This window comes from Trichechus manatus, unplaced genomic scaffold (genome assembly GCF_000243295.1).
Source record: "Trichechus manatus latirostris isolate Lorelei unplaced genomic scaffold, TriManLat1.0 scaffold00061, whole genome shotgun sequence".
NCBI classification, from domain to species: domain Eukaryota; kingdom Metazoa; phylum Chordata; class Mammalia; order Sirenia; family Trichechidae; genus Trichechus; species Trichechus manatus.
Genome location: NW_004443997.1, coordinates 13,442,754 through 13,468,291, shown reverse-complemented (window position 1 = coordinate 13,468,291; position 25,538 = coordinate 13,442,754). Strand labels below are relative to the sequence as shown.

The 25,538-nt window shown below is 44.4% G+C and overlaps 1 protein-coding gene across 1 annotated transcript in view; it reads left to right on the top strand.

Annotated features, from left to right (window-relative positions):
• Nucleotides 1-25,538, top strand: part of ACAD10 (acyl-CoA dehydrogenase family member 10) — a 53,590-nt gene that overhangs the window by 21,002 nt on the left and 7,050 nt on the right. The window contains exons 8-18 of the mRNA XM_004379072.2: nt 3,814-3,882; nt 5,540-5,721; nt 10,414-10,564; nt 13,537-13,682; nt 14,815-14,988; nt 18,038-18,438; nt 20,541-20,681; nt 21,831-21,968; nt 22,089-22,179; nt 23,303-23,461; nt 24,104-24,276. Coding sequence (XP_004379129.1) covers nt 3,814-3,882; nt 5,540-5,721; nt 10,414-10,564; nt 13,537-13,682; nt 14,815-14,988; nt 18,038-18,438; nt 20,541-20,681; nt 21,831-21,968; nt 22,089-22,179; nt 23,303-23,461; nt 24,104-24,276 — 1,825 coding nt within the window. The remainder of the gene's footprint in view (nt 1-3,813; nt 3,883-5,539; nt 5,722-10,413; nt 10,565-13,536; nt 13,683-14,814; nt 14,989-18,037; nt 18,439-20,540; nt 20,682-21,830; nt 21,969-22,088; nt 22,180-23,302; nt 23,462-24,103; nt 24,277-25,538) is intronic.

Sequence of the window (25,538 nt, the reverse complement as noted above, 5' to 3'; positions counted from 1 at the left end):
CTGACACACACCTTTCTTGACTTTAAACTACGCAGTATCCCCTTGTTCTGTCTGAACAACTGCCTCTTGGTCTATGTACAGGTTCCTCATGAGCACAATGAAGTGTTCTGGAATTCCCATTCTTTGCAGTGTTACCCATAATTTGTTACGATCCATACAGTCGAATGCCTTTGCATAGCTAATAAAACATCTTTCTGGTATTCTCTGCTTTCAGCCAAGATCCATCAGACATCAGAAGTGATATCCCTTGTTCCATGCCCCCTTCTGAATCTGGCTTGAATTTGATGATGATGTACTGCTGCAACCGGTTTTGAATGATCTTCAGCAAAATTTTACTTGTGTGTGATATTAATGATATTGTTCGATAATTTCCGCATTCTGTTCGATCACCTTTCTTTGGAATGTGTACAAATATGGATCTCTTCCAGCTGGTTGGCCAGGTAGCTGTCTTCCAAATTTCATGGCATAGGTGAGTGAGTACCTCCAGTGCTACATGCATTTGTTGAAACATCTCAATTTGTATTCTATCAGTTCCTGGAGCCTTGTTTTTCGCCAATGCCTTCAGTGCAGCTTGGGCTCCTTCCTTCAAACCATTGGTTCCTGATTATGTTACCTCCTGAAATGGTTGAACGTCGTCCAGTTCTTTTTGGTACAGTGACTGTGTATTCCTTTCATCTTCTTTTGATGTTTCCTGCGTCATTCAATATTTTGCCCCTAGAATCCTTCAGTATTGCAACTCAAGGCTTGAATTTTTTCTTCAGTTCTTTCAGCTTGAGAAATGGTCAGCATGTTCTTCCCTTTTGGTTTTCTAACTCCGGGTCTTTGTACATTTCATTTTAATATTTTGTCTTCTGGAGCCACCTTTTGAAATCTTCTGTTCAGCTCTTTTACTGCATCATTTCTTCCATTCGCTTTAGCTACTCTACATTCAAGAGCAAGTTTCAGTCTCTTTTGACATCCATTTTGGTCTTTTCTTTCTTTCCTGTCTTTTTAATGACCTCTTGCTTTCTTCACGTATGATGTCCTTGATGTCATCCCACAACTCTTCTAGTCTTCGGTCATTAGTGTTCAATGCATCAAATCTATTCTTGAGATGGTCTCTAAATTCAGGTGGGATATACTCAAGGTCATACTTTGTTTCTTGTGGACTTGTTCTAATTTTCTTCAACTTGAACTTGAGCAATTGATGGTCTGTTCCACCCGGCCTTGTTCTGACTGTTGATATTGAGCTTTTTCATCATTTCTTTCCACATATGTAGTCAGTTTGATTCCTGTGTATTCCATCTCGTGAGGTCCATATGTAATGTCGCCATTTACGTTGTTGAAAAAAGGTATTTGCAATGAAGAAGTCGTTGGTCTTGCAAAATTCTATCGTGCGATATCCAGCGTAATTTCTGTCACCAAGGCCGTATTTCCCAACTACCAATCCTTCTTCTTTGTTTCCAACTTTTGCATTCCAATTGTCAATAATTATCAATGTGTCTTGATTGCATGTTTGATCAATTTCAGACTGCAGAAGTTAGTAGAAATCTTCAATTTCTTCATCTTTGACCTTAGCGGTTGGTGCATAAATTTGAATAATAGTTGTATTAACTCGTCTTCCTTGTAGGCATATGGATATTGTCCTGTCACTGACAGCGTTGTACTTCAGGCTAGACCTGGAAATGTTTCTTTTGTTGATGAACGCGATGCCATTCCTCTTCAAGTTGGCATTCCCAGCATAGTAGGCCATATAATTATCTGATTCAAAATGGCCAATACTAGTCCATTTCAGCTCACTAATGCCCAGGATATCAATGTTTATGCGTTCCATTTCATTTTTGACAACTTCCAGTTTTCCAAGGTTCATACTTTGTACATTCCACATTCTGATTATTAACAGGCATTTGCAGCTGTTCCTTCTCGTTTTGAGTTGTGCCACATCAGCAAATGAATGTCCTGAAAGCTTGACTCCATCCACGTCATTAAGGTGGATTCTACTTTGAGGAGGCAGCTCTTCGCTAGTTGTATTTTGAGTGCCTTCCAAGCTGAGGGGCTCATCTTCTGGCACTATATCAGACAGTGTTTCACTGCTATTCATAAGGTTTTCACGGGCCAGTCCTTCAGAAATAGACTGCCAGGTTCTTCTTCCTAGCCTGTCTTAGTCTGGAAGTGCCAATGAAACCTGTCCACCCTGGGTGACCCTGCTGGTATTTGAAATACCAGTGGCAAAGCTTCCAGTATCACAGCAACACACAAGCCACCACAGTATGACAAACTGACAGACATGTGGTGGAATTTCTTTAATAGATATAAGATTATGCAGACATTTTATTTCATCTTGTGTTAGTTTTGGTGAATTGTAATTTTCAACAAATTAGTCCTTGAAAATTTGTCCATCCAAGCTGTCAAACTTATTGTTCACTATATTCAATAATATTCCCTTATTATCCTTTTAATGTAAGTAGGATCGGTACTGATATCCCACCGCCCCCAGTATTGACTGATAATTTGTGTTTGTGCGCGTTCTCTCTCTCTGTAGCCTAGGTAGCCTAGGTAGGGATTTATCAATTATGTTTATCTTTTCAAAGAACCAATGTTTGGTTTTGTTAACTTTTTCTGTTGTTTGTTTTCTATTTCATTCATTTCTGCTCTTTATTCCCTTGCATCTATTTACTCTGGGTTTATCTATTTTTACCTTAAGGTATATCCTCAAGACATTGATATTAAATCTTCCTTATTTTCTAATATTAGCATTTAAAGCCATAAATTTCTCTCTAAGAATTTCTTTAGCTGCATCTCACAAATTTTGACATGTTTTATTGTCATTATTATTCAATCTGAAAAATTTTCTAGTTTCCCTTGTGATTTCTTCTTTGACTCATGGGTTATTTGGAAGTATGTTTTTCCAAACATTTAAGTTTTTTCTAGACATCATATGTTAATGATTTCTAGTTTGATTCCATTGACATATGAGAATATAATCTGTAAAATAGAAATACTTGGAAATTTACTGAGACTTAGTTTATGGGCCAGGATATGACTTACCTTGGTGAACATACTGTGGGCACTTGAAAAGAATGTGTATTTTGCAGTCGCTGGGTGAGTGTTTGAAAAATGTTAATTAGGTCAGGTTGGTTGGTAGCATTGTTTAGATCTATGTCTTTACTGATTTTTTTGTCTAGTAGTTCTACCAGTTATGAGAAAGGGGTATTAAAATCTCAATTATGATTGTGGACTTGTTCATGTCTGTCTTAATTCTGATGATTTTTGTCTCATGTATTTTGAAGTTCTATTATTAGGGTTATACACATTTATGATTGTTATGTCTCCCTGATGAATTAACTTATATCATTTTGAAATATCCCTCTTTGTTTCTGGTAATACTCTTTGTCTTGATGTCTACTTTATCTGATAGTGCTTTAGTCATACAAGCGATCTCAGGCTTATTGGTTGCATGGAACTCCCTGTTCCATTCTTTTATTTTTAGTCTCTCTGTGTTTTTATGTTTAGTGTATTTCTCTTGTAGGCAGCATATAGATAGGCTTGCTTTTCTATCCAGTCTGACAGTGTCTTTTAATTGGAGTGTTCAGTCTATGAAAGGTAACGTAATTATTGATATGTTTGGATTTAGGTCTACAATGTTGTTATTTGTTTGTCCATCTTTTTTTTTGTTGTTGTTCCTCCTCTCTTGCCTTCTTTTGGGTCACCTGAATATTTTTTAGAATTCCATTCTAATTTCTGCGTGTACTAATTTCTAAATAAGAAAAATAATTTCCAGAACATCTCATCAGTTCAGCCAGCAGTTGAGATCATTTTTGTTTGTTCTGGCAGGATCATGAAAGCCCTTGCCAAGGCCGGAGTGCCTGTCCCCAAAGTCCTTGACCTCTGTGAAGACTCAAGGTAACGTTCACATTTATCTTCCCGTTGCATCGTCAAGGTATAGGAGGGAAAATCCCACATACTAACTCAGTTTCCAGTTTGTTAAAGAAAAAATAAATGAAATTTGGGCAAGAGAGAAAAGACATCTTATCACAGCCTCCCCCAGGAGGTTAAATATCTGAAACAGATCTCTTAAGTTATACTGAAAGATAAAGAGATGTCTGTTTTGTGAAAATTGGCAGGAAAGTTTTTTTTTTTTTTATGTTCTAAAAATACACATCCATTTAGTTTTACCAGTTTTTGTTAAATGTTTATTGTGTTTTTGTTGATTTTTTTTATTGTGGTCTTTCTAAAGTTTTTTTTTAGACTGCTTTGTAACATGCTTTTTAAGTGTCTCTTTTTCCCTCAACTTTATAATTAGGAAAATTTCAAAATATACAGAAAAGTTGAAAGAAAAAATAATAGTATAAAGAATACCCATTTGCTCTCATCTAGATTAATACATTGTCAACTTTTTCCCACATTCATTTTCTGTATATGTGTGGGTATGTATATGTATGTGTGTGTGACATATATATTGAAAAAAAAAAAAAAGCCATTGCCGTTGAGTTTATTCCGACTCATAGCAACTCCACGGGACAGAGTAGAACAGCCCCGTAGGGTTTCCAGGGAGCAGCCAGTGGATTCGAACTGCTGACCTTTTGGTTAGCAGTCGAGTTCTTAACCACTGTGCCACCAGGGCTGCTTTATATATATCAGAGCCCTGTGGCACGGTGGTTAAGTGCTTGGCTGCTAACTGAAGGGTCAGAGTATGTATATGTGTAATTATTTTTTTGGCTGAACCATTTGTAAGTTGCAGACATCATGCATCTCCTAAAAATCAAGACGTTTCCTTTTATAACCACAGCATCATTATTATAATTAATGATAATTCTATAATATTTAATTTCTAGCCTATGTCTGAATTTCCTAAATTATATCAAGAATATCTTTTATAACAGTTTTTTTCAAGTTAGAATGAACACCTATAATGGTAGAATTCTCAAAACTTTTTTTGAACAGTAAACCAATTTCTAGTAATAACTAAAAGATTAAAGACATTTCTGTGGGTCACCTTAATACTATAGGATGATATGTGTGCCATTCATACCACCAAATAATGATAAAAATAACATTGATAACAAGAAGGGATATTTAGTGAATCCTTATTAAAAGTAGACACCATGCCAGGCACTCCACATATATTCACTCCCTTAATTCTTACAACTTCCCTTTGAAGTGGGTACACTTTACAGATTAAAAAAACAAACGTCCGAGAGGTTTAGTAAGTTGCTCATGATCATACTGCCAGTAAGGGGCAGAGGTGGGATTTGAACCTGGTTTTGTAAGGCTCCAAAGCCCCTACTCTCCACCATGCTGCTTTCTCGTATTATCACATTTAAACCCATTCTGATGACGTCTGTGAATGGACCAGGGGAAGAGAGAGGCGAAGAAGTATAGATGGGTGTGTGTGTGTATTGACTGGGGAGGGGTGGTGTGCACGCCCTGTTTTTATGTGCAAAGGAAAAAGGAAATGGCCAGCACTCTGGGTCTGACCTCTTCCACCAATGCGGAGAGCAAGCTTGCAGAACAGTTACACAGAGCAGTGCCCTGAAATGCTCCATCTGTGTCCCCCCAGTGTCATCGGCACCCCCTTCTATTTGATGGAGTACTGCCCAGGCCTCATCTACAAAGACCCCTCTCTACCAGGCTTGGACCCCAGCCAGAGGCGGGCCATATATACTGCCATGAACAGAGTCTTGGGCCAAATTCACAGTGTGGACCTCAGGACTGCGGGCCTCGAAGACTACGGGAAACAAGGTGAGGAGAAGCCAGCCCGTCTCCTGTGCTGCTTGTTTCCCCACTAGTAGCACTGCTTTTAGGATTGGTACCCCCAAATGAACAATAGTTTCAGACACTTTGCTCCAACCTAGCAGGCTTGCTAACTTCCTACTCCTTCTTACCTAAGGTCTGACACTGGTAGCACCCCATGACTCTTAAAGTTGCAAATTGCAGAAACCCACTCAATCTAAACTGGCTAAACTTGCAAGAGAAATTTATTGGCACCTGTAATTGGAAAGTCCAAGTGTTGGGCTCATGTTGGACACAGCATCCAGGGGCTCAGACAATGGCAGGAATTAGTTTCTCTCTCTCTCTTAGCTTGGCTTCCTTCTCTTTTGGTTTCATTCTCATTCAAGTTCTTCCCACTTGCTGATGAGGCTGCCACCAGCTCCAGGCTTATATGCTACCAGATTATCAGCCCCGGGCCAAAGAGAGAGTTCCTGGCCCAGCACGGGTCATGGACCTAGTTCTGAACCTATCACAGGCCACTACTAATTTTAACAGTTGCTAACTTTTGCCATATTCACTTCTTATCTGTCTATCTGTCTATCATCTCTCTATATATTTGTACAATTAAGTTGCAGAGACCATGACACTCCACTCCTAAATACTTCAGTGTGCTTTTTTAAAAATAAGGACATTCTCCAATACCATTATCACATCAAAGAAAATGAACCATTTTCCTTGAATCTCCAACACCTGGTGTATATTCAGATTTCTCTGTTATTTCTAAAATATCTTTTTATAAGTCTGTTTTTTCTCCCAAAACCAGAATCCAATCAAAGAATCAAGAATGCTCCCCCTACCTTTTCTTAAGTTTTTTAAGAGACCAAGCCAGTTGTCATAGATGTGTCTATATCATTTCCTTGTGGCTTCATTTACTATCTTCTATCCCCTGTAATTCCTGAATACTGAAAGTTTGAGAATTCAGGTTCAGTTCCTCTGGACTGTGATCTCCACATCTCGTGGCCCAGCTGGATCTTCTGAAGGGCTGGTGTCCAGATGCTTTGGGAGTGCAGTGAACTCCGCAGAGGGAGCTTGGTCGCTTGGTTCTTGTCTCAAACCCTTCAGCATCTGGGGAGCAGTTTTCTCTCAGATGAGGGGTGCAGGTGTGGCTCAGAGCCAGGGACCCAACGTGGAGTTGGATATTGATAATAGTGACAGTAAGCAGCCTCTGGGCCAGCCCTGTACTTGGCATGTTATACATGAACTTCATTTAGTCTTCACACAACCCTACAAAATATGGGCATTAATACCCTCATTGTATGGCTGAAGCAAGCAATGGAGGCTCGGAGAGGCTAAATCAGTTGGCAGAACTTGACTGTGAGCCAGGCTGACTCCAGAACTCTTTCCAGTTTACATTCCCAGATGTAGCTTGAAAATCCCTCAGCTGTGCTCTCTCTCAGGTTTCTTAGTATAAATAACAGAACAACAATATTGTTGTTAGGTGCCGTCGAGTAGCTTCTGACTCATAGTGACCCTGTGTACAACAGAACAAAACACTGTTCCTAAGCCATCCTCACAACTGTTGCTATGTTTGAGCCCGTTGTTGCAGCCACTGTGTCAGTCCATCTCGTTGAGGGTCTTCCTCTTTTTCGCTGACCCTCTACTGTACCAAGCAGGATGTCCTTCTCCAGGGACTGGTCCTTTCTAATAACATGTTCAAAGTACGTGAGACGAAGTCTCACCATCCTTGCTTCTAATGAGCATTCTGGCTGTACTTCTTCCCAGACAAGTTTGTTCATTCTTCTGGCAGATAATGGTATATTCAGTATCCTTTGCCAAACAGTGTAATTCAAATGCATCATTTCTTCTTTAGTCTTCCTTATTCATTGTTCAACTTCCACATGCATCTGAGGCGATTGAAAACACCATGGCTTGGGTCAGGCGCACCTTAGTCCTTAAAGTGATATCTTTGCTTTTTAACACTAAAGAGATCTCTTGCAGCAGATTTGCCCAATGCAATGCGTTGTCTGATTTCTTGACTGCTGCTTCCATGGGTGCTGATTGTGGATCCAAGCAAAGTGAAATCCTTGACAACTTCAATCTTTTCTTCGTTTATCATAATGTTGCTTATTGGTCCAGCTGTGAGGATTTTTGTTTTCTTTTTGAGGTGTAATCCATACTGAAGGCTGTGGTCTTTGATACTCATCAATAAGTGCTTCAAGTCCTCTTTACTTTCAGCAAGCAAAGTTGTGTGATCTGCATATCGCGCGTTGTTAATGAGTCTTCCTCCAATCCTGATGCCTCATTCTTCTTCATGTAGTCCAGCTTCTCGGATTATTTGCTCAGCACACAGATTGAATAAGTATGGTGAAAGTATACAACCCTGATGCACACCTTTCCTGACTTTAAACCACACAGTATCCTCTTGTTCTGTTTGAATGACTGCCTCTTAGTCTAAGTACAGGTTCCTCATGAGCACAATGAAGTGTTCTGGAATTCAATTCCCATTCTTCGAAATGTTATCCATAATTTGTTATGATCCACAAAGTCGAATGCCTTTTCATAATCAATAAAACACAGGTAAACATCTTTTTGGTATTCTCTGCTTTCAGCCAAGATCCATCTGACATCAGCATATCCCTGGTTCCATGTCCTTTTCTGAATCTGGCTTGAATTTCTGGTAGTTCCCTGTTGATGTACTGTCATAACTGCTTTTGAATGATCCTCAGCAAAATTTTACTTGCGTGTGATATTGTTCAGTAATTTCTGCATTCTGTTGGATCACCTTTCTTTGGAATGGGTACACATATGAATCTCTTCCAGTTGGTTGGCCAGGCAGCTGTCTTCCAAATTTCTTGGCGTAGACAAGTGAGTGCTTCCAGCAGTGCATCCGTTTGTTGAAACATTTCAGTTGGTATTCTGTCAATTCCTGGATCCTTGTTTTTCACCAGTGCATTCAGAGCAGCTTGGACCTCTTCCTTCAGTACTGTCTTGGTTATCTAGTGCTGCTATAACAGAAATACCACAAGTGGATGGCTTCAACAAAGAGAAGTTCATTCTCTCACAGTCCAGTAAGCTAGAAGTCCAAATTCAGGGTGTGAACTCCAAGGGAAGGCTTTCTCTCTCTGTCAACTCTGGAGGATGGTCCTTGTCATCAGTCTTCCCTTGGTCTGGGAGCATCTCAGCACAGGAACCTCAGGTCCAAAGGACGTGCTGTGCTCCCGGCACTGCTTTCTTGGTGGTATGAGGTCCCTGTGTCTCTCCGCTCACTTCTCTCTTTTATTTCTCAAGAGAGATTGGCTTAAGGCACTATCTAATCCTGTAGAGCTCATCGGTATAACTGCCACTAATCCATCTCATTACATCATAGTGATAGGATTTACAACACATAGGGAAATCAATCAGATGACAAAATGGTAGACAGTCATACAATACTGGGAATCGTGACCTAGCTAAGTTGACAGATATTTTTGGGGGACACAATTCAATCCATGACAAGTACCATTGGTTCTTGGTCATATGCTACCTCCTGAAATGGTTGAACGTTGACCAAGGTTCTTTTTGGTACAGTGACTCTGTGTATTCCTTCCATCTTCTTTTGATGCTTCCTGCGTCATTTAATATTTTCCCCATAGAATCCTTCAGTATTGCAAATTGAGGCTTGAATTTTTTCTTCGGTTCTTTCAGCTTGAGAAACGCCGAAACTGACAGACACATGGTGGAAGCAAACACTTACGTAGAACTTCCAGGGGCGGATTATCCAGTCGGCAAAGTAAGCATGGTGCTTACTTTGCTTACTAGATCATCTGTAGTGAACAATTTCACATTTTTTCACCACATCAGAGATTTTGCTTCTAGGTATGGCTGGCATCTGTCTGTCTCCCAACCTCGCAGCACCTTCCTACAGAGTCAAAGCCTCTTTTCAAATTTACTGTCCCTGACAGGGGCAGATTAACCAGTAAGCAAGGTAAACACGGGCTTACTTGTGCCTATTTCCTAGTCGGTAGTGACCAATTTCACACTGGTCACTACAGATTAGGAAGCACAGTAAGCCCGTGCTTACCTTGCTTACTGGGTATTCTGACCCTGAGAACTTCCTACGTGCCAGGAACAGTTCCAAAGGTTTTACCATTTCATAGGTGAGGAGGCTGATGCACAGAGAGGTAAAGTAACCCGCCTGCCATCACACAGCCAGAGAATGGCAGAGCTGGGCTTCAAATCCAGCAGTGGACTCCAGAGTCCATGCTCTTAGCCAACCACTGGTGTTTAGCTGAAAAGGAATTATTAACAGCTGTTAGGAAGCTCAAAGGCTCTCTGGGCGGGACACATCAGACTTGGAGGCTGTGCAGCTGGGAACAATGCTGAGACCACAGTGTTCCAGTTAAGACAAAACAGCTGGTGGCCTCACTGTGGGGCAGCAGGACCCTAACACGGAAAGTTCCCCAGTCATAGGAAGTACTCTCATAGAAGATGCTGCACCACCACAGAGCATTACAAATGGCTTTACTGCATTGATGAATTTTCAAAACCCTTAGAGACTTCAGATTTCCCCCACTTATTTCCCAAATAGCTTTTAAAAGTTTTTCTCCCCCCAAACCAGAATCTAATCAAGGAGCCAAGACCACTCCCCATCCCTTTTCTTTTCATGAGTTTTTTAAGAGACCATGCCAGTTGTCATAGATGTGTCTAGATCATTTCCTTGTGTTCTAACCCTCTTTCCTGCAGGGGACTATATTCCGCGCCAGGTGCGCACCTGGATTAAGCAGTACCGCGCCTCGGAGACCAGCACCATTCCGGCAATGGAGAGGCTCATCGAGTGGCTGCCGCTCCATCTTCCCAAGGAGCAGAGGACCACGGTGGTGCACGGGGACTTCAGGTAGACATACCTCAAGGAGGCTGAGTGCTTATGTGTGAAAATGGCTGGAAGGGCATTTGAAGGGGGAATCAGGAAGTTGGTCTTGGTCCAGTTTGTTGTTGTTGTTGTTAGGTGCTATCGAGTCGGTTCTGACTCATAGCGACCCTGTGTACAACAGAATGAAACACTGCGCGGTCCTGCGTCATTCGTTGCTATTTGAGCCCATTGTTGCAGCCACTGTGTCAGTCCATCTCGTTGAGGGTCTTCCTCTTTTTTGCTGACCCTGTACTTTACAAGCATGATGTCCTTCTCCAGGGACTGGTCCCTCCTGATGACATGTCCAAAGTACGTGAGAGAAAGTCTCGCCATCCTCGCTTCTAAGGAGTGCTCTGGCTGTCCTTCTTCCAAGACAGACTTGTTCATTCTTCTGGCAGTCCATGGTGTATTCAGTATTTTTTGCCAACACCATAATTAAAAGGCATCAATTCTTCTTTGGTCTTCCTTACTCATTGTCCAGTTTTTGCATGCATATGAAGCAATTGAAAATATCATGGCTTGGGTTAGATGCACCTTAGTCTTCAACAGGGTCTAATTTACAGTTGGGAATTATTACCATTTATAAAGTATCTTCTTGTACATGGTCATTAGGGCAAGTTTTTCAGCCTCAGCGCTATTGACATTTGGGACCAGAGACTTCTTTGTTGTGGGTCTGTCCTGTGCTTTGTAGAATGCTGAGCAGCATGCTTGGCCTTCACCCACTAGATGCCAATAGCAGCTCCTCTCTCCCGCCCCCCCCCCACACCCCATTGTGCTGCTTTTTGATTTACACTTGCAAAGATATTTTGAGCCATTGATAGATGGGAGAACATGTCTTAACCCACAGAATGATCAGTGGTGGTTGAGTGTCTTGCTTTATCATCTCTGGTTGTGTAAACTGCTCATTAGGTACTCCAGTCCTGCAGGGGAGTATATTTTGTGCCAGGCACAGACCTGGATTAAGCAGTACAGAGCTACAACTACTTTGAAAAGTAGTAACTAGTGAAGTTGAAGGTGGGCCTACCCTACAACTCACAGTTTGTAGAGAAACACTTGTGGCTGTGCACCAGGAGACTCACAAAAGATGTTCATTTTTGCCATGCTTGTATTTGTATAGCATAGGTTGGAATTCTATATAATCTGGAAAAAAAAAAAAAACCTGGATGCCATTGAGTCGATTCCAACTCACAGCGATGCTATAGAACAGTGTAGAACTGCCTCATATGGTTTCCAGTGAGCAGTTGGTGGATTTGAACTGCCTACCTTTTGGTTAACAGCCAAGCTCTTAACCACTGTACCACAAGGGCTCTGGAATTCTGTTCAGGAGGTAAAATAAACCAATTAACTCAACATAAGTCATTATAGATAAATCTCAAATAGATCATGCTGAGTCAAAAAAAGCAGGTTCCAAAAGGATACATATAGTGTGATACCATTTATGAAAATTTAAAATAATTTAAAGAACACTTTCAGGGTTTACAGATTCATGCATAGGTAGGAAAGAATATTCAAATGTCTGGGGTTGATACATTCCCACTTCAGGATAGCGGTTATTTTGGGGGAAGAAGGGAGAGGACAGAAATGGAGACCATTAGCTAAATCTGTAATGTTTCACTTTTAAAAAATCTGAAGCAAATTTGACCAAGTGTTAACATCTGTTAAATCTGGAAGATGGGTCTTATTCTGTGAAATTTTCTGCATATTTGATCTTTTTGTTTGTTTGTTTTAATATGGTACGCATCAGAGTCCTGGCAGGAAATGGGGGGACCACTTAAAGAGGCTGGTAGAGGGAGTTTAGTAAAGGAGTGGAGCATGGTTGTGAGGAACCACCAAAGAACAGTGTGGAACTCGGGGCCAGCAACAGCTGGGAATTAGTACCACCCTAGGTGGTGCAGTGGTTAAGTGCTCAGCTGCCAACCAAAAGGTTGGAGGTTCAAATCTACCAGCTGCTCTGTGGGAGGAAGATGAGGCAGGCTGCGCGTCCGTAAAGATTACAGCCATGGAAACCCTGTGGGGGCGGTTCTACTCTGTCCAGTAGGGTCACTATGAATGGCAGTGGGTTTGGCGTTTTCCCCCTAGGTCTGAAGGTGTAAGCGTGCATCCCAGCTGTTACTACTGCTTAGCAAACTGGTCTAAAACTTAGTGGCTTGAAACAATGACAGCAGTTATTCTGCTCATGAGCCTGCACTCTGGGGCAGGACAGCTTGTTGCAGTGGGGGCGGCTCAAAGGCAGGGCTGGGCTGGAATCACCTGGAAGCTCACTCACGTGACATGCCTGGCACTGAGCGGAGAAGACACAATCAGCTGGGCTCCTCAGCGTCCCTCTCCCTTCCTGGTTTCTCCATGTGGTCTCGCCAGCCTGGTGGCTTCTGGGATGCTAGTCTTCTCACCTGGTGGCTCACGGCTCCAAAGGTGCACTTTCTAAGAGAGAGAGAGCCAAGCAGAGCTTGTATCACCTTTTACGACCTAGCCCCGGGAGTCACAAAGCCTCACCTCCTCCAGTATGTTCATTAGATGCAAGTAGCTTCAAGGTTAAAGAATTAGACTTTTGTGGGAGGCATGTCAGAGAATTTACAGACCTGTTTTAAAGCCATCACCAAACCCCTTGCCTCTGGGTCGATTGGACTCATAGCGAGGCCATCACAGGGAGGGAGAAATTACCAGATCCCGAGAGGTAGCTAAGTGGAGAGGGCCGCCTGAGGGAAGCTGGGCCCTCGGGAGGAATCCAGCCACCCTCAGCTATCTGCAGAGAGGAAGCTGTGGAATAAGTAACCAGAGTTCTTCTCATCTCTGGCCGGTGCCTCCCAGGGGCTGAGCCCATCTGGATGTGGAGGGAGGTACAGAGGAGGTAGAGAAGGTACACCTGGACGGACAAACGGAAGAGACCCTGCTCAGAGAACCTGCTAGTGATGGTCATTCTTAGAGCTGTTTCTCTACTTCCTCTATGGCTTATTCAGGCTTGACAACCTGATCTTCCATCCAGAGAAGACTGAGGTGCTTGCTGTCCTGGACTGGGAGCTGTCTACCTTAGGCGATCCCCTGGCGGATGTAGCCTACAGCTGCCTGGCTTACTACCTGCCATCAGATTTCCCAGTGCTTCGAGGTAGGGACTGCTGCTGGGGGTGGGGCAGGGAGAACACCAAACTCGGCTGACATTGTTTGGGATTGAGTTTGGGCATGAAATTGAACTCCTGGTGATTTTGGTAGTAAATGCAATTGGAATGCATTCCTGTAACAATTGGGGGGAAGTGGGGTTAGCATGTATTTTAAATAAAAAGTGTTTATAGATACCTCTTACGCTCATCAACTAACTTATATTTTTTAAATACAAGTTTATTGTGAAAACATTAGCGCCAACAGATAGCAAAGAGAAAAAAGATAAAATCATCAGTAGTCCCAGAGGTAACCTCTGCTAACACTTCAGTGTCTATCCTTGTCATCCTTTCTCCTATGTGTACATACACATTTTTGAAACAAAAATGGGATTACACTATTTTTATGACCTGCTTTTTTTCACTTAATTGTATATTTTTAACGTGTTCATGCCGGTATCTCTTCTACAGCATCATTTTTTAAATAATGGCACAGGATTTTACTGTTTAGAATGTCCTGATTAACTTAGTAAAGACATTTGGTTTGGTTGATCAAACCAAATCAAGATGGTTTGGTTGATATTTGGATATTTAATTTGTTTACTTTTTTTTCTATTACCTTCCTCTTCTCCACCCCCCCAAAAAACAGGCAGTGAACATCTTTGTAGCAGTATCTTTGCCAGTATATAAAGTAAACTCCTAGGATGAATTCCTAGAAACAGCATACATTGCATGCTTCTAAACCATGAAAATGTACAAATGAAGCACATCAGTGAAAGTTTTTATTTGTTTTAATTATCTTCCTCATAATCTGGGCGGATCTCTCTTTCAATACCAGTTTTTATCAAATGCCTGGTGGAAGATAATACGCATCTACCCTGAGCTGTGGTCAGGTAGAATTGGAGGTCCCCAACCCCTCCTTTACTGCAGATTTAGTCTTAAACCTTAAGAGCCAATTTGTGAGTAATAGCTTCATGGCTGGATTCTCTGCCACCTGAGGGAGGAAGAGCCACTGAAATAATGAGCTAATCCCTTGAGCTAGCTATGAAACTAATTTCCAAAGACAGTGATTTTCAGAATTTAAATGCTCACCAGCCACAGGGGAGTGGAGAGTGACTGCCTGGGAATGGCTCTGTTCCTCAGGTTTGAGTGACTGTGACTTGACTCAGCTGGGAATCCCTACAGCAGAAGAGTACTTCAGGATGTATTGTCTTCACATGGGGATCCCTCCCATTGAGAACTGGAGCTTCTACGTGGCTTTCTCCTTTTTCCGCATAGCCGCCATCCTGCAGGGAATCTACAAGCGCTCACTCACAGGTACGGGATGGCGCCTCATAAGTGCTCACTCACAGGTACAGGATGGCACCTCTCAAGCGCTCACTCACAGGTACGGGATGGCACCTCACAAGCGCTCACTCAGATGTGGGATGGCACCTCACAAAGCTGCTTGGGGGATGAGTCACAGCCAGCAAGATTCTTCTACCTGGAAGCCCCTCAAGTGGACTGCAGAGGCTTTAAGGCACCAATTTGGCCAGAATGTCTACAAAAGTCAGTTAATTCAACCATTTGTTGAGAATAGTATATATGTTTTATCTTTTTATAATATTTTTGTTTTTTTTGTTGAGAATATACACTGCAGAACATATGCCAATTCAACAATCTCTCCATGTGCACTTCAGTGACATTGATTATATTCTTCAAATTGTGCAACCATCTCACCCTCCTTTTCTGAATTGTTCCCGCATTAATATAAACTCACTGCCCCCTACGTTTGCTATCTAATCTTCAAGTTGCCGTTTAACCTTGTTTTTTATTAAAATAATGCAAAAAATTTTGAAAATGAAGACATATATGCACAGAGTAAAAATTCAATCATATGGAAGTATATCAAATTATTTTCCTTCCTTCTCAGCCCCATTTCTCAAAAGGAAACAGTGTGCCCTGGGGAGAGCAGAATGTTGCCTGTTAATGATGTGAATTACTCCTCAATAAAGACTTTTAAAAAGGAAGGTGGTTTTTAAAATTCAGAACTTTTTTGCAGTGAGTTTATCTATTTAATCATAAGCTTCTATTTCATATTAAAAGCTGAGGTATTATAGTAATTAAAGAAAATTCACTGATATAAAAGTCAAATTTTATCTTGGTAGCATGTACTATATACAACTAATAAAACATCTATTTTAAAATGTAGCTTTAGGCTTCTATAACACAGCCATCCCAGAAATAATCTTGATTCTATCATTTCCTACTCTAACAAATACTATTTCACTTGTAATTGCAAAATTAAAAACTTTTTTCTAGTATAATAATTTATCCCTTAAAAAAAAGATCCATCCAGAATCCCTGCACCTGTAAGCCCCACTGTGCTCATCCTAAATTTGCCTATCAGAAAGCCCTTTGACATTGGCTGGACTTTGTGTTCCTCTTGGCTGAGAGGTACCACCCCCACGTGTTCGCCTCCACACAGAAAACGAGATGAGCTGTCTTTCCAGGCCTTTATTCCTCTGTTCCTAACCGTGCTGTCCGTTCTCTCCCACCTGAGAAGCTAACCAGACACACTGAGGAAGCGGCTTAGTTTTTGCACACAAAAACAGCAAAATCCATTTTTTAAAAGAATAGTGTAGAAATATCCAAGAAGAAAAAAGAAAACCACCAGCTATATGAAGAGAAATGTTATTTCTATCCGTTTGTTTTATACAGTTAGCTGTCATAATCACTGTTCTGTTTGAACAGTTGGGATACTTGGCACTGCCGTGGAAAAATGGGGTTTAGAGAAGGAGTATTTCTCTCTAGGGGGTGGAGCGTGTAGACCAGAGGCCCAGCGACTGATTTACAGTCTGTACCAAACCACCCCGTTTATCACTTTCCTTTTTTAATAACTGGGTGCGGGTTTGGATTTCTTGTCCCGTTGCCGTCGAGTTGATTCCAACTCATAGCGACCCTATAAAACAGAGTAGAACTGCCCCATAGGGTTTCCAAGGAGCAGCTGGTAGATTTGAATTGCTGACCTTTTGGTCAGCAGCTGAGCTCTTAACTGCTGTGCCACCAGGGCTCCACTTGGATGTCTTGTAGCTGGCTATTAAAATTCTAAAAAGGAAGAAGTGCTGGTAGCTGACAATTGGGTGGACTTCAGTGACATGCCCTCTTCTGCTTGGGACTACATTTGGGAAAATATACAGGAAGCGATAGTTTTAAATCAACCCAAGCTCATACAAGGGAGTTTCCAAGAGACAAAGAAAGCAGCACTCAAAGAGCCATCAAGTCGATTCCGACTCAGAGAGATCCAATTAGGTAGAAGAAAATTAAGAATACGCTTCATACTCTGTTAGAAAAAGAAGCTCACTGTGAGTAAGAATGAACTTAAGGGGGGTATGTTTCCCTTTAAAGGAGCCCTGGTGGTGCAGTGGTTAAGCGCCCAGCTGCTAACCTAAAGGTTAGAGGTTTGAGTCTACTCATGTGTCTCAGAAGAAAGACCTGGCAATCTACTACCAAAAATCAGCCACTGAACGCCCTATGCAGCACAGTTCTACTCTGACACACGTGGGGTCGCCATGAGTGGGGTCAACTTGGCGGCAACTTTTTCTTTTAATTTGCCTTTGATGTCACACGTACAGTCTGAGCAACAAGGGGAAAACGTCACCCAGTCCTGCTCATGGGCCCTCACTGTGCCTATGCGACCCAGGGAAGGTGCTGTCTGGTTCCTGGCTGATCCCCCAGGGCCTCAGCCCATACCCAGCACCCATAAATACCTGTGGAGGTCTGGTGGGCTGCATGTTCTGCTAGGTAGCAAAAGAATTTGGTTCCTAACTTGTAGAGAATAGTGTAAAAATCTTTAAAATGGCTCTCTTTTGAGAGCTACCAATTGACTGTGGCAGGAGCTGGAAGAAGAATGGGCCTCTGTGAAGATCCGTTTATTGAATCGAAAGGCATAAGGAAAATAGTCTCTTTAGGACATGGAAATGCTAAACGTAATTCAAGAGAGCTGGCTGCAGAAAAGCCCCTTGGAAAGAGACAATATACACACAACAGTATGTAAGGAGCCCTGATGGGGCAAGGGTTAAACACTTAGCTGCTGACTGAAAGACTGGCAGTTCAAACCTACCCAACAGCACTGCGGGAGAAAGACCTGGTGATGTGCTCCTGTTAAGATGACAGCCTAGAAAACGATGGGTCAGTTCTACTCTGTCTAATGGGGTCACTATGAATCAGAATCAGCTCGAAGGCGTCCAACAATAACAACATAATACATGTAAGCACATAGCACATTGTCTGGTCCATAGCGAGGACTCAGCAAATGCTAGAGCTGCTGATATAATAACCGATATTATCACAGCACTGATACCTGTTTTTCTTTTCTTCTGCTTAGGGCAAGCAAGCTCAGCAACTGCTGAACAAACTGGGAAGCTGACGGAATTTATGTCTAACCTGGCGTGGGATTTTGCTGTCAAAGAAGGATTCCGGGTTTTCAAAAAGATGCCAGCCACAAAGCCATTGCTGAGGTCCTTTCACACCCGGGCCAGCCCACAGACCCTGCTGAGCATCACAGGCATGAGGAGCTATAGCTCCTTTCCAGAACCTTCCCCAACTTGTGCCTCAAAGGGAGCTCTGGTCATCTCTCCCGAGGGCCTCTCCCAGCCAGTCAGAGAGCTGTACCACCGGCTGAAGCAGTTCATAGAGCAGCATGTGTACCCTGTGGAGCAAGAGCTGCGGAGCCACCAGGCCTCGGCAGACCGATGGACCCCCTCCCCACTGATAGAGGACCTCAAGGTAAAGCAGCAGGCTGAGCAGTGCGTGTTTGGGTACACGGGTGAAATCTTGGTTTGTGAGTTTCATCCGAAGTGTGATGACCACGCATAACTGAGAAGAGTGTGAAGCCATTTACAGTGTGCCTCCAGGTCCTGCCAGGTATAAGCCATATTATCCTCCACCTAAGGGTGAAGAAACAAGATTTGTCCAAGGGACATAGCTAATAAATAACAGGGCTTAGATTCAAATCCAGGTCTTCTGGGCTCAAAACCTGTGATTTCTTGAAGAAACCCTGAGAGTAGGGCCCCTGGACACCCTTATAGCTCAGTAATGAAGTCACTCCTGAGGTTCACCCTTCCACCAATGGGGACAGCAGGCCCATAAAATGAAACAAGACTAAAGGGGCACACCAGCCCAGGGACAAGGACTAGAAGGCAGGAGGGGACAGGAAAGCTGGTAATGGGGAACCCAAGGTCAAGAAGGGAAAGTGTTCACATGTTGTGGGGTTGGGAACCAATGTCACAAAACAATATGTGTATTAATCGTTTAATGAGAAACTAGTTTGCTCTGTAAACCTTCATCTAAAGTACAGTAAAAAAAAAATAAAAACCTGTGATTTTTCCCCCTTCAGGAAATACCGACAAAGAGATGATTATATTCATTTCCTTATTCTGCCTCTTCTCAGAACTCCCTGGCCTCCTACACATCCCTTCCCGTTCTTCATAATCTCTAGTGCCAACCGCAGCCCGGCAACCTGTATCAGGCACTTTACACTCTATGTGTGAGCTCATTTAATCACTACAACAACCCAGTGAGGTGGGTGTGGTGGATGTCTGTTGGATTTGGGCTGCCTGGTGTCCATTCCGCCTTCCCTTGGTAGTAGCACCCCAGTTTCTTTTGGACATCTCCTTTGTCCCTTTGGAGACAGTCTGGCAAAAGCTCCCTGGCCGAGAAGTGGGCACAGGAGCCTAGCTGGGCCAGCCAGGCTCTCCTTTCTGAGATTGCAGCAGTGAGCAGGGTGACAGCAAGACTGCAGACAGTCGGCACTCACTCATTCCACAGCAGCAGGCCTGGTGGAGTGGCCAGGGAGCCTCTCCCAGCATGGTCCTCCAGCTTCCCTGGCTCCTGTCCATGCTGAGCCTTGTTCTCTAGTCTTCCTGTCCAGTTGGAGGGTTCCTGGCAGCCCTCCCACTGGGTTCCTTTTTCCTCTAGTTAGCCACGCTCAGTTTCCACTGCTGCATCTCTCTCGGCCTGATTGATAGGGGGATAGTCACATCCCCATTTCACACGTGGAAACAGAATCTCAGAGCTCAGGCATCTTGCCCAGGTCTCCCAGTCAGCATGGGGCAGTGAGGGGTCTGACCCCAGGCGGGCTGACAGCCTGAGCTCCTGACCCCAAGGCTGGACTTGCTGGTCACCCAGACAGGTGCTACAGTGAGGCAAACGAGGCTGTACTTGTCCCAGGAACTAGTTTCACCTCATAAAGGAGGTGTGCTCAGGGGTCTCCTATCCACCTTGAAAAGGTGCTGAGGCTGCAGCTGAGGGGACCAGGCCCTGTTCCTCACAGCAGCTACCTGTAAAACCAGCTGCTGTCAAGTCAGTTCTGACTCATGGCAGCCCTGTATGTCTCAGGGTAGAACTGTGCTCCATGGAGTTTTCAGTGGCTGGTTTTTTGGAAGCAGATCACCAGGCCGTTCTTCTGAGACACCTCTGGGTGGACTCAAACCCCCAACCTTTCAGTTTACAGCTGAGCGTGTGAACTATTTGTACAACCCGGGAACTCTGGGAGCACGTTGTAATAATACTCAAAATTAATGTTAGTAATGATGACATAAGGAGTAAGTGGGGGTGTCTGGGACATGGAGACTTGGGGGAGGGACCCAGTCGCACACTGCTGTAGGACTTGATCTTGCGCTGGGGCCGCCTCACGCTTATGCCACCTGCAGATCTGCAGAGTCTCTGTCCAGCCTGCGGTGTGGAGTCAGGTCACTGTTCTAGGCGTGCACTTCTTCCTTGGCTGTTTGCCTTCTTCTCTCCAGTCCCCCCGCCGACCCCCCATTGTTTTCCATGGGTCGAAGTGATATCATTCACTGTGGTTCTCTGATTTATTTTTCCCATAATAGGAAAAAGCCAAGGCCGAAGGACTCTGGAACCTTTTCCTACCCTTGGAGACTGATCCCGAGAAAAAGTATGGGGCAGGCCTGACCAACGTCGAGTATGCACACTTGTGTGAACTCATGGGCTCTTCTCTGTACGCTCCGGAGGTACCTGCTTTAAAGTCGTCGTGGGCACGCGAGAATATCTGAGTCCTGACGAGAACGTCTTTACCACGCTCTGCCGATCACTCTCCCGCATGAATAGAGTTCCCTCTGGCTTACGCTGGGTTCAGGAGCCCTGATAGTAACGTGAACTTCCCATAATGAGGAGAGGACAACTCCAGGCAGGCAGCTGGAGCAAGAAAGCCACTAGGGGGTTTGCGCAGGCCTACTGGTCTCCTGTTAGTCTCCAGTCCCCACCCCAGACCCCCACCTCTAGTTCTTTCTCCTTCTCTTACATAAGGAGGGGCTCCGAGGCTGGGCTTCATGGGGTCTGAGATATTATATTGAAAATGTCACAAAGAAGGTATCAACCAAAACCAAACCCGTTGCTGTCAAATCAATTCTGACTCATAGTGACCTTATAGGAAGAGTAGAACTGCCCAATAGGGTTTCCAAGGCTGTATATCTTTATGGAAGCAGGCTGTCACATCTTTCTCCCACTGAGCAGCTAGTGGGTTAGAACTGCCGATATTTCTGTTAGCAGCCGAGTGCTTACTCTAGTGTGCTTGCTACGAGAGCTCCTCAAAGAATGTATAACAAACACACAAAAATAACACAATGGCAGAATAAGTTCTTCTTATTGGTAACTACCGTGATGTAAATAGATAAAATGCTCCAATCAAAAGGCACAGCGTGGCAGAATGGATTAAAAAAAAAAGATTCACCTGTATGCTATCTACAAGAGACATATCTTAAGCACAGAGACACTGGTAGGTGGAAAGTGAAAGGATGGAAAAAAATATTCCGTGCAAATAGTAACCAGAGAGATCTGGGGTGGTGATTTCAATATCAGATAAAATAGACTTCAAGTCAAAATCTGTTATAAGAGACAAAGAAGAACATTATATAATGATAAAAGTGTCAATCCATCAAGAAGATAATAACAGTTATAAATACATATGCACCTAACTTCAGAGCCCCAAAATACATAAAGCAAAATGTGGAGTATCTGCATTTCTCTGGAAGAGGAAGAACTCTTATTAGATGGTCAGAGGGGTCGGTGACCCGGAAGAGGTCCCGGCCCACTGCTTCCAGGGCACTTGAAGTCTTCAGTGTGGATGTGGGAGTCACCGTTATGCTGTTTCTCCTTTGCAGATCTTTAACTGCTCTGCTCCAGACACAGGGAACATGGAGCTTCTCGTGCGATATGGCACTAAGGAGCAGAAGGCCCGCTGGCTGGTGCCTCTGCTGGAGGGCAGGGCCCGCTCCTGCTTTGCCATGACGGAGCCCCAGGTACTGCTCAGGGGCCACCAGCCCACAGAGGCCCCTTCTGAGCAGGCCAGACCCTCGCTGCCGGGCCCAGCTGATCCTGCCCCACAGGGAGTGCTCTAACTGGAGTGTGTCCTCCCCCAGGTTGCCTCGTCAGATGCCACCAACATCGAGTCTTCCATCAGAGAGGAGAATGGCTGCTACGTCATAAACGGTCGCAAGTGGTGGATCTCAGGTATTTGGCCTGAAATTCACTTTTCAGTTTCACTTCAGTGGGTCTGTATTGACAAGCATGCCTCTCTGTCCCTTCCTTTTGTCCAATGGCAGGGACCATTTTTCAGCAGAGGCAAAGAAGATCCGTCTCTGTGCCCAGCAGAGGCAGCAAGCCATGTGAGAGCAGCAACACCATACGGAGTGCGTGGTTCTCAAGGGCTGCTGCAGGGGGGTGGAGATGCCATCAGATGGCAACAGATGTGACAGACACCCTCTGCTCTCGTGACTCTAGGAATCTCTTGTTCGTTCCCTCCTGCACCTCCCTTTGGAAGTTCACTTCCTTTGTGGCTTCCCCTTGCTCCTAGATCAGGTCTATTATATCATGAGGGCTCTGGTGCTAGGTTTCAGTAGAGCTTCTAGACTATGATGGAGTAGGAAGCAAGGCTTGTCAGTCTACTTCCAAAAATCAGCCAGCGAAAGCCTATAGCTTCCCAACCGATCATGGGGATGGCGCAGACCAAGCAGCACTTCGGTCTGTTGCGCGTGGGTCGCCGTGAATCCGCAGCCTGACTCCACGGCAGCTAACAACCACCACAACAAGGCACAACCCTGCTGTGTACCCGGCGCTGCCTCGGCAGGGCCCTGCCTGAGTACTGCACGCACCTTATCTAGCTGAGCCCCCATATCTCCCCAGATTTTACAGACGAGCAAACTAGGTCTCAGAGAGTAACCAGCCTGAGGTAGTAATCCCCAGCTACTAAGTAGGGAACCCAGAATCCCAGGTTTGCCTGATTGTGAAGCCCGTGCTCAGACCCCTTACATTGTTCATACTGCCCGTGGAACCAGAGCCGAACCTCCGGCAAGGACAAAGGAGCAGCTTTCAGCCTCTTGTCTGTATGTTTTCACCTCTACGTGGTACTTTAAAAAAAAAAAAATTGCTCTTATGATTTTGGATTCATTCTTCACAGGCAAAAGCCAGTTGCTTGCATTTCTGGTCAAGAGCCTGCAAACCCTCTGAGCACGTTGAGGCTCCCAAGCTCTGCCTGCTTGCTGGCTCTGCTGTCCCTGTGCCAGGCCTGCGGGGGTAGGAGGGCTGATGGCCCTGGCGTCAGATGATAGGGCCTGTCCCTCTACTTTCTTGGCAGGCATCCTGGATCCTCGCTGCCAACTCTGCGTGTTTATGGGGAAAACAGACCCGCAGGCCCCGCGCCACCAGCAGCAGTCAGTGCTCCTGGTCCCCATGGATACCCCGGGGATCAAAGTCATCCGGTCCCTGACGGTATTCGGGCTGGAGGATGCGCCAGGTTGGTTCGCATGCTGCAGCAGCACCTCTGGGTGGTGGAGTTGGTCCTCAGGAGAGTGGCTTTGGGCAGCCCTTGCTCAGTTCCGGGTGTGACAACATCTGGAGGGCCACTCGCCCCTGCACTCATTCCATACACACACAGAAACCATGTACACAGACTGCAGACAGGCACTCAGGCATTTGTTCTCTTTTAACTGGCTTAGAAGTTAAGCTGAAATCTGTGCGAGACCAGGAGGCCTCCCAGGGCAGAGGAAGGAAGCAGGGTGTGCACCCCAAACCTGCTGTGGTCACTCTTCCCCCCGAGCTCCAGGGGGCAGAGCTGAAGCCCAGGCACACCCTGGCGTGGTCCTCGCACAGGGCGCTTTTCCTCAGCTAAATGCATTCACGTTTTCCTTTCAGCATTCCCGCAGGGTCACAAACTATGGGAGAGTTTCAACATAAGGTACAGTCATCATGCTTTATAAGAGGAATGGCTAAATACTCGTTTGACATTATAAAGCCCAATCAGCTGCTGTCGACCTTTTCAGCCATGTCACAGTTTGAGGGTTAAAATAAAGGCATGAATATTGCCAGTCGATGAGGTGACCTGAGGCAGAAAACAAATACGGCAGGTTGCTCATGGTGATGTGTTTGGGTCTTTCAGGTGGCCACGGTGAAGTCCTGTTTGAGGACGTGCGCGTACCCAAGGAGCACATAGTCCTGGGCCCCGGCCGTGGCTTTGAGATCGCCCAGGGCAGACTGGGTCCTGGCAGGATCCACCACTGCATGAGGCTGATTGGGTTGTCGGAGAGGGCCCTGGCGCTCATGAAGGCCCGCGTAAGTCATGGTTAATATATAGCCTCCCCGTGCTCCCACTACTGAACCAGAATCACCCATCTGCTCTGCCGTGGGACTGCAAGTCCAAACCATTTTCTGAAAACAGAGTTAGCAGGTGAAGCAAGGTGCAGTTCTTGCCAAGAAGTTGTGTCCCTGCCTTTGCTTTGCATTTGCTGCTTTGCTGAAGTTTGAAATTCCGAGCAGAATGGGCCCCGCTCCGTCTCTGTGACCAAAAGGAGCAGGCTGGGCTCTGTGGCGGCAGAGGGCAGGGTTCTAAGGTCCAAAGGCTCACAGGCTGCCAGGAGCCGTGCGTGCTGCCAGCATACCTTTAAAAGTCACGTACAGGAGAACAGCATGGATTGCTTTGGTCCCTGGGTTCCAGCCCCAGCCCCGTAGCGCCGCCCCCTCCCCAGCCAGCCTTGAGCTCTGGCCACTGAGCTAATCCTGATGTGATTCCCTCCCAGGCTAGAATCCTAAAGAAAGGAGAGCTGCTGATCAAATGCACAGATCTTTTGCCAAAAACAGGAATTCAAATCAATGGTATTGATTTCACAAAGATGCAGCAAACCTTTGGGACCAAACAAATGTCTCCCAAGAAGCAGTGCAAAGAACAAACTCCATGCAAAGAATCAAATGTGATTGTGCGTTACACCTTTTTTGAGTTGAGACTGACTAGTTCTTTCTCCTTAGAATAAAATGCCCTTCTTCGACAGGTCAGGTAGGGCAGGTACCTGCATTAAAACTCAACTGGGGCGGTTTGACGGTATGTGTCAGAAATCTCCAGAAAGTTTGTAGCATTAACACAGCAATTCCATTTCTAGGCTTGACTGCAAGGGAATAATTAAGAGTCTACAAAAGGTTTACTCCGAGGGGGTTCACCGATAACACTGATTATAATAGCAAAATGTTGGGAACAAGCTACATGGATAATGATTGGCGATTGGTTCAATTAACCATGGTTAATGGGCATGCAGTGAAACTCCAGAATGATACTGTAGAAACCTACTTCTTAACACAGAGGTGTTCATTATATACTCTTTTTTGTCTTTGAACAATTTTTTTATTTTTATTGTACTTCAGGTGAAGACTTACAGAACAAATAGTTTCTCATGAAACAGAAGTACACATGTTGTTTTATGACATTGGTTAACAACCCCACAACGTATCAACCCTCTAACTTCTCAACCTCATTTTTTTTTTTTTTGGTGAAAATACACATAGCCAAAGATACACCATTTCAAAAATTTCTACATGCACAGTCC